Raw genomic sequence first — 8,976 nt, 5'->3', positions numbered from 1 at the left:
TGATCGTCGACGCCTGCAGCTTCTCGATGCGTTTCGTGTCCTCGACAATAGCAACCCACATGCTAAACCGAGGCGCCAGGCAGTCGCGCGTCCAGCGCGTGAGCGCCCGCTGCATGAGCTTCATCGCGGAAGTCTGAGCAGCTTCGACCCGCTTTTCTTCCTCGACAGTATGCAGCCACCACTCGAAGCACGGTCCGAGCGATTCCAGCACCCAGCGGCGGAGCGCACGCTGCATCAATTTCATCGCTGACGCCTGCGCGGACTCGATGCGAGCCGACTCCGCGACGACGTAACGCCACCACGTGAGCGCGCCGGCCAAGCCCAGATTCTTCAGCCGCCGGCAGACTCTGCCGAACAGCGCGCGGCGATGCTCCTCGGCCAGGCCTGATTTCTCCTCCTCCAAGCGAGTCGCCGCGACGAACGACCGCCACGCCTTGAAGCCGCGGTCCGCCCCGGCGATGCCCCACCGGTGCAGCTGCCGCTCCATGCGCTTGATCGTCGACGCCTGGAGTTTTTCGATCCGCTTCTCATCTGCAACAATGGCAACCCACATGCTGAACCGTGGCGCAAGGCAGTCGCGGGTCCAGCGCGTGAGAGCCCGCTGCATGAGTTTCATCGCAGAAGTCTGAGCCGATTCGATGCGCTTCTCTTCTTCGATGATGTGCAGCCACCATTCAAAGCAGGGGCCAAGCGACTCAAGCACCCAGCGACGAAGAGCGCGCTGCATGATCTTCATCGCTGATGCCTGCGCCGATTCGACGCGGGCCGTCTCCGCGACGACGTGCCGCCACCAGCTCAAGGCCAACGACAGGCGCAGGTTCTTGAACCGGCGGCACGCCTTGCCCACGAGCGACTCTCGCGCCTTGTCCTCCATGCGAGTCGCCGCGACGAATGACCGCCATGCGCGGAAGCCGCGGTCCGCCCCGGCGATGCCCCACCGGTGCAGCTGCCGCTCCATGCGCTTTATTGTGGAAGCCTGCAGCTTCTCGATCCGCTTCTCATCTTCGACGATAGCGACCCACATGCTAAACCGAGGCGCCAGGCAGTCGCGCGTCCAGCGCGTGAGCGCCCGCTGCATGAGCTTCATCGCGGAAGTCTGAGCAGCTTCGACCCGCTTTTCTTCCACTACCGTGTGAAGCCACCATTCGAAGCATGGCCCGAGGGACTCCAGGACCCACCGGCGGAGCGCACGCTGCATCAGTTTCATCGCTGACGCCTGCGCGGACTCGATACGAGCCGTCTCCGCGACGACGTAACGCCACCACGTGAGCGCGCCGGCCAAGCCCAGATTCTTCAGCCGCCGGCAGACTCTGCCGAACAGCGCGCGGCGATGCTCCTCGGCCAGGCCTGATTTCTCCTCCTCCAAGCGAGTCGCTACGACAAAAGACCGCCACGCCTTGAAGCCGCGGTCCGCTCCGGCGATGCCCCACCGGTGCAGCTGCCGTTCCATGCGCTTTATTGTGGAAGCCTGCAGCTTCTCGACCCGCTTCTCATCTTCGACGATAGCGACCCACATGCTGAACCGTGGCGCAAGGCAGTCGCGGGTCCAGCGCGTGAGCGCCCGCTGCATGAGTTTCATCGCAGAAGTCTGAGCGGCCTCGACGCGCTTTTCTTCCTCGACCGTGTGCAACCACCATTCAAAGCACGGGCCAAGTGATTCGAGTACCCACCGCCGCAGCGCCCGCTGCATGAGTTTCATCGCAGAGGCCTGAGCAGCTTCGATGCGCTTCTCCTCCGCCACGATGTGCAGCCACCATTCGAAGCATGGGCCGAGCGATTCCAGCACCCAGCGGCGGAGCGCGCGCTGCATGATTTTCATCGCTGACGATTGCGCGGACTCGATGCGGGCCGTCTCCGCGACGACGTGCCGCCACCAGCTCAAGGCCAACGACAGGCGCAAGTTCTTGAACCGGCGGCACGCCTTGCCCACGAGCGACTCTCGCGCCTTGTCCTCCATGCGAGTCGCCGCGACGAACGACCGCCACGCTTTGAAGCCGCGGTCCGCCCCGGCGATGCCCCACCGGTGCAGCTGCCGCTCCATGCGCTTGATCGTCGACGCCTGCAGCTTCTCGATGCGTTTCGTGTCTTCGACATTAGCAACCCACATGCTGAACCGAGGCGCCAGGCAGTCGCGGGTCCAGCGCGTGAGCGCCCGCTGCATGAGCTTCATCGCGGAAGTCTGAGCGGCTTCGACCCGCTTTTCTTCCTCGACAGTATGCAGCCACCACTCGAAGCACGGTCCGAGCGATTCCAGCACCCAGCGGCGAAGAGCCCGCTGCATCAATTTCATCGCAGAAGCCTGAGCAGCCTCGATTCTCTTCTCCTCTTCGATGATGTGCAGCCACCACTCGAAGCACGGTCCGAGGGACTCCAGGACCCACCGGCGGAGCGCACGCTGCATCAGTTTCATCGCTGATGCCTGCGCGGACTCGATGCGAGCCGTCTCCGCGACGACGTAACGCCACCACGTGAGCGCGCCGGCCAAGCCCAGATTCTTCAGCCGCCGGCAGACTCTGCCGAACAGCGCGCGGCGATGCTCCTCGGCCAGGCCTGATTTCTCCTCCTCCAAGCGAGTCGCCGCGACGAACGACCGCCACGCCTTGAAGCCGCGGTCCGCCCCGGCGATGCCCCACCGGTGCAGTTGCCGCTCCATGCGCTTGATCGTCGACGCCTGGAGTTTTTCGATCCGCTTCTCATCTTCGACGATAGCGACCCACATGCTGAACCGGGGCGCCAGGCAGTTGCGCGTCCAGCGCGCGAGCGCGCGCCGCGTGAGCTTCACGGCCGAAGCCCGCGCGGCGTCGGCGCGCGCGGCCTCCGCGCCCGCGGCGCGCCACGACACAAAGGCCGCGGCCAGGCCCAGGTTCCGGAGCCGGCGGCAGGCCCGGGCGACCGTCGCCGCGCGGTGGCCGCCCGCGAGGGCCGCGTAGCCCGCGCCGAGCGCCGCGCGCCGCCACGCGTGCCACGCGCGGCCGAGCCCGAGGCCGCGGCACCGGTCCGCGGCGCGGCCGAGGGCGCCGAGGCCCGCGAGGCGCGCCATGGACCCCTCGACGTGGTCCACGGCGGACCGGAGCGCCGTCGAGTGCATCTCCTCGCGCGCGGCCGCGTGCGTCGCGAGCGCGGCGTAGAGGCCCCAGACGCGGAAGCTCCGGAGCACGCGCGCGCGCGCGGACCGCGCCACGGCGGCCGACGCGAGGGTCGACCCGGCGCCGAGGCGCGACGCCGCGAGGGCCTCGACGGCGCCGGCCTCGAGCGCCGCGACGCGCGCCGCGTGCGCCGCGTCCTTCTCCGCCAGCGTCGCGGTGATCGCGGCCTCGTACTCGCGCGCGGCCTCGGAGAGGATCGACCGGTGCTTCTCCGCCTCGGCGCCGAGGGCGGCGGCGTGGGCGTCGCGGAGCTCCGCCGCCGACGCCTCGCGGTCCGCCGCGTGGCGCGCGGCCGCGGCCTCCGCGTCCGCCTCGTGCGCGCCGCGCTGCCGCGCGAGCGCCGCGGCGTGGCTCGCCTCGAGGTCGGCCTCGCGCGCGGCGACGGCCGCGGCGAGCGCCGCGTCGTGCGCCTCGCCCTGGGCGGCGAGCGCGGACCGCGCGTGGCGATCCTTCTCGGCCGCCGCGGACTCGGCGGCCGCGGAGAGCTCCGCGCCGTGATGCGCGCGGAGGCGCGCGAGGTCGCTCTCGTGGCGCTCGCGCGCGTCGGCGACGAAGACGTTGTGGGCGGCCTCGCGCGAGCCGAGCTCGCTGCGGTGCAGGTCCTTGAGGCTCGCCTTGAGCGCCTCGCACTCGCGGACGTGCGCCTCGTCGCGCTCCCGGAGCGCGGCCGCGAGCTTCGTCGCGTGCTCGTGGTCCTTGTCGACCTCGAGGGCCCGGGTCGACGACTCGAGCTCCGACTGATGCTGGCGGGCGAGCGACGCGAGCTCGTCCCCGTGGCGGGCCACGGTGTCGGCCATCGCGCTCTCGTGTCCGCCGACGAGTCCGGCTTTCTGTTCGGCGAGCGCGCCCGCGTGCTTGTCGGCGAGCTCCTTCTCGCGAGCGCTCAGAGCCTTCGCGTGCGCCTCGTCGCGCTCACGCAGAGCCGTGACACGCGCAGTGGTGTGCTGCTGGTCCTTCTCGAGAGCCAGGAGCTCCCTCGCGGATTCGAGATCCGTTTCGTGCCGGCGCTGTTGCGTCGCGCGCTGCTCCTCGTGCTGTCCGAGCGTCTCGGCCATGGCCGCGTCGTGAGCCGCCGTCAGCGACGATCGCAGCTCCGCGAGGAGTGCCGCGTGCTTCTCCGCGAGCTCCTTCTCACGAGCCTCCATCGTCTTGGCGTGTTCGTCGTCGCGAGCCCGGAGCTCGGACACGAGACGCGAGTTGTGCGCGCTGTCCTTCTCGAGGGCGAGCATCTCCGTCGCGGACGCAAGCTCCGCCTCGTGCCTGCTTCGAAGCATGTCCTGCTGCTGCTGGTGCGACTTCTGCGCCTCGTCGATCTCGGTCGCGTGCTGGTCGGCCCTGGTCTGCAACGCGGACTTGTGCCCGGCGAGGAGCTCGTCTTCACGAGCGCTGAGCGCCGCGGCGTGGGCGTCCGCCTTCGCTTTGAGCTCGGCCGCGTGCGCACTCTTGTGCGACTGAAGTGCCGCACCGTGCAGACGGTCTTTCTCAGTCTCGGCGCCGTCGACGGCCCTATCCACGGCCGCCGCGTGCTTTCTCGCTGTGTCAAGTCGTTCCTGCTCGCGGTCCTCGAGCTCTCGGAGCTTTGCTACCGTCTTGTGCCACGTGTGCCACGCTCGCGAGAGGCAGCTGTATCGCATGTGGGCCACGGCTCGGGCCATCGTCGCACACGCGGCAGCCTTCGACATGGCCTTGCGCGTATGAGTGACCGCGGCGCGCAAGGCGACGTCGTGTTCTAACTCATCGGTAGCCTCCTTTCTAAGGGCCACGCTAGCCATGTGGGCGTACATGGACCAAACTCGGAAGCTGCGAATGAGCCCATGCCTTGCTCCGCGGGTCAGAGCACAGTCGGCCATCTTCGACGCCGCCCGGAACGCCGTGAATCGCAGGAGCTCGTCCGCTTCCCGCAGACGCGCCTCGGCCGAAGCCGACAGGCTCGACTCGGCGTCCGCCAGTAGCTTGGCGTGCTCCTCGTCCTTTTCAGCAAGAGTCGCTTGAACAGCCTGCTCGTATTCGAGCGCGGCCTGAGAGAGCGTCTCCTGGTGCTTCTCGGACTCAGAATCAAGCTCGGCACGGTGGAGCTTGTTCAGCGACGCCTTCTCAGCGTCGAAGGCCTCCGCCGCACGCCTGCGCTCCTCTTCCAGCGCTCGGGCGTGGGCCTCGGCAGCCGACTCGGTCGCGCGCGCGTGAGCCTCGGCGGCCGACTCGGTCGCTCGCTCGTGGGCATCGCCGCGCGAGGCAAGCTCCTGGTCGTGCAGAGCCCGAAGCTCCGCCTCGCGCTCGGCGATGGCCTGAGCGAGTGCCGCGTCGTGCTCCTGGCTCTGAGCCGTCAAAGCCGAGCGCATGTGCCGATCCTTCTCCAACGAGGCAGACTCGACGGCCGCGGAAAGCTCCGCGTCGTGATTCTCCTTGAGATAGGCAAGGTCGCTCTTGTGCCGGTCGTTGATCTCGTTGACGGCGTCGGTGTGCGCCGCGTCTCGGGAGCTGAGCTCGTTCTTGTGACGATCCTTGAGACTTGACTCCAGGGCCTGACGCTCCTTTCCGTGGGCCTCGTCGCGCTCTCGGAGCGCGGCCGCGAGCTTCGTCGAGTGCTCGTGATCCTTGTCGACTTCGAGGGCCCGGGTCGACGACTCGAGCTCCGACTGATGCTGGCGGGCGAGCGAGGCGAGCTGTTCCTCGTGGCGGGCCACGGTGTCAGCCATCGTGCTCTCGTGTCCGCCGACGAGCCCGGCTTTCTGTTCGGCGAGCGCGCCCGCGTGCTTGTCGGCGAGCTCCTTCTCGCGAGCGCTCAGGGCCTTCGCGTGCGCCTCGTCGCGCTCACGCAGAGCCGTGACACGCGCAGTGGTGTGCTGCTGGTCCTTCTCGAGAGCCAGGAGCTCCCTCGCGGATTCGAGATCCGTTTCGTGCCGGCGCTGTTGCGTCGCCCGCTGCTCCTCGTGCTGTCCGAGCGTCTCGGCCATGGCCGCGTCGTGAGCCGCCGTCAGCGACGATCGCAGCTCCGCGAGGAGTGCCGCGTGCTTCTCCGCGAGCTCCTTCTCACGAGCCTCCATCGTCTTGGCGTGTTCGTCGTCGCGAGCCCGGAGCTCGGACACGAGACGCGAGTTGTGCGCGCTGTCCTTCTCGAGGGCGAGCATCTCCGTCGCGGACGCAAGCTCCGCCTCGTGCCTGCTTCGAAGCATGTCCTGCTGCTGCTGGTGCGACTTCTGCGCCTCGTCGATCTCGGTCGCGTGCTGGTCGGCCGTGGACTGCAACGCGGACTTGTGCCCGGCGAGGAGCTCGTCTTCACGAGCGCTGAGCGCCGCGGCGTGGGCGTCCGCCTTCGCTTTGAGAGCAGCCGCGTGGGCGTCGGCTTTGGCTTCGAGCTCGGCAGCGTGAGCGTCTGCCTTCGCCTGGAGCTCGGCCGCGTGCGCGTCCTCGCGCGACTGAAGCGCCGCGCCGTGCAGACGATCTTTCTCCGTCTCGGCGCTGCCGACGGCCCTATCCATGGCCGCAGCGTGCTTTGTTGCAGTACGGACACGCTCCTGCTCGCGTTCCTCGAGCTCTCCAAGTTTGCGGACCGCCTTGTGCCACGTGTGCCACGCCCGCGAGAGGCTGCTGTATCGCATGTGAGCCACAGCTTGGGCCATCGTCCCACACGCCGCGGCCCTCGACATGGCCTTGCGGGTATGAGTGACCGCGGCGCGCAGGGCGACGTCGTGGTCGACCTCCTTGGCAGAGGCCACACCGGCCATGTGGGTGTACATCGCCCACACTCGGAAGCTGCGAAGTACGCCCTGGATTGCTCCGCGAGTGAGGACACCGTCGGCCATCTTCGACGCCGCCCGGAACGCCGTAAAACGCAGAAGCTCGTCCGCTTCCCGCAGACGCGCCTCAGCCGAAGCCGATAGGCTCGACTCGGCGTCCGCCAGTAGCTTGGCGTGCTCCTCGTCCTTTTCAGCAAGAGTCGCTTGAACAGCCTGCTCGTACTCGAGCGCGGCCTGAGAGAGCGTCTCCTGGTGCTTCTCGGACTCAGAATCAAGCTCGGCACGGTGGAGCTTGTTCAGCGACGCCTTCTCAGCGTCGAAGGCCTCCGCCGCACGCCTGCGCTCCTCTTCCAGCGCTCGGGCGTGGGCCTCGGCAGCCGACTCGGTCGCGCGCGCGTGAGAGGCGGCGGCCGACTCGGTCGCCCGGGCGTGAGCAACACCACGCGAGGCAAGCTCCTGGTCGTGCAGAGCCCGAAGCTCCGCCTCGCGCTCGGCGATGGCCTGAGCGAGTGCCGCGTCGTGCTCCTGGCTCTGAGCCGTCAAAGCCGAGCGCATGTGCCGATCCTTCTCCAACGAGGCGGACTCGACGGCCGCGGAAAGCTCCGCGTCGTGATTCTCCTTGAGATAGGCAAAGTCGCTCTTGTGCCGGTCGTTGATCTCGTTGACGGCGTCGGTGTGCGCCGCGTCTCGGGAGCTGAGCTCGTTCTTGTGACGATCCTTGAGGCTCGACTCCAGGGCCTGACGCTCCTTTCCGTGGGCCTCGTCGCGCTCTCGGAGCGCGGCCGCGAGCTTCGTCGAGTGCTCGTGATCCTTGTCGACCTCGAGTGCCCGAGTCGACGACTCGAGCTCCGACTGATGCTGGCGGGCGAGCGACGCGAGCTGTTCCTCGTGGCGGGCCACGGTGTCAGCCATCGTGCTCTCGTGTCCGCCGACGAGCCCGGCTTTCTGTTCGGCGAGCGCGCCCGCGTGCTTATCGGCGAGCTCCTTCTCGCGAGCGCTCAGAGCCTTCGCGTGCGCCTCGTCACGCTCACGCAGGGCGGCAGCGAGGGCTGAGCTGTGGCTGTGGTCCTTCTCGAGAGCCAAGAGCTCAGTCGCAGATTCGAGCGACGCGGCGTGCTTCTCTTGCATGGCAGTAATCGCCTCTTTATGACCTGCCTGCATCGTAGACATGGTCTTAGCATGAGACGCATCTCGAGCGTCGAGTTCATTCTTGTGGCGGTCCGCTAGGCTAGATTCCGCGGACCGGCGCTCGTTCGCGTGAGCCTCGTCGCGTTCCCTGAGCATCGCTGCGAGCTTCGCTGTGTGCTCGCGGTCCTTCTCGATTTCCAGAGCTGATGTCTTGGCGGCGAGTTCCGTTTCGTGCCGGCGCTGTTGCGTCGCGCGCTGCTCCTCGTGCTGTCCGAGCGTCTCGGCCATGGCCGCGTCGTGAGCCGCCGTCAACGACGATCGCAGCTCCGCGAGGAGTGCCGCGTGCTTCTCCGCGAGCTCCTTCTCACGAGCCTCCATCGTCTTGGCGTGTTCGTCGTCGCGAGCCCGGAGCTCGGACACGAGACGCGAGTTGTGCGCGCTGTCCTTCTCGAGGGCGAGCATCTCCGTCGCGGACGCAAGCTCCGCCTCGTGCCTGCTTCGAAGCATGTCCTGCTGCTGCTGGTGCGACTTCTGCGCCTCGTCGATCTCGGTCGCGTGCTGGTCGGCCCTGGACTGCAACGCGGACTTGTGCCCGGCGAGGAGCTCGTCTTCACGAGCGCTGAGCGCCGCGGCGTGGGCGTCCGCCTTCGCTTTGAGAGCGGCCGCGTGGGCGTCGGCTTTGGCTTCGAGCTCGGCAGCGTGAGCGTCTGCCTTCGCCTGGAGCTCGGCCGCGTGCGCGTCCTCGCGCGACTGAAGCGCCGCGCCGTGCAGACGATCTTTCTCCGTCTCGGCGCTGCCGACGGCCCTGCCAACCTCCTGCTCGCGTTCCTCGAGCTCTCCAAGTTTGCGGACCGCCTTGTGCCACGTGTGCCACGCCCGCGAGAGGCTGCTGTATCGCATGTGAGCCACAGCTTGGGCCATCGTCCCACACGCCGCGGCCCTCGACATGGCCTTGCGGGTATGAG

General features: G+C 68.2%; 1 protein-coding gene across 1 annotated transcript in view; it reads right to left on the bottom strand.

The window, feature by feature from the left end:
• The window catches only part of AURANDRAFT_70889 (hypothetical protein), a gene marked incomplete at both ends in the record, with an annotated part of 61,863 nt that overhangs the window by 11,480 nt on the left and 41,407 nt on the right, over window positions 1-8,976 (bottom strand). Inside the window, 4 exons of the mRNA XM_009035491.1 lie at window positions 347-505; window positions 761-1,096; window positions 1,787-2,059; window positions 2,513-4,486. Coding sequence (XP_009033739.1) covers window positions 347-505; window positions 761-1,096; window positions 1,787-2,059; window positions 2,513-4,486 — 2,742 coding nt within the window. The remainder of the gene's footprint in view (window positions 1-346; window positions 506-760; window positions 1,097-1,786; window positions 2,060-2,512; window positions 4,487-8,976) is intronic.

The sequence above is a fragment of the Aureococcus anophagefferens genome, assembly GCF_000186865.1.
Source record: "Aureococcus anophagefferens unplaced genomic scaffold AURANscaffold_3, whole genome shotgun sequence".
NCBI lineage: Eukaryota > Pelagophyceae > Pelagomonadales > Pelagomonadaceae > Aureococcus > Aureococcus anophagefferens.
The sequence above is the reverse complement of the archived record's forward strand: the minus strand, read 5'-3'. Positions and strand labels throughout refer to the sequence as shown.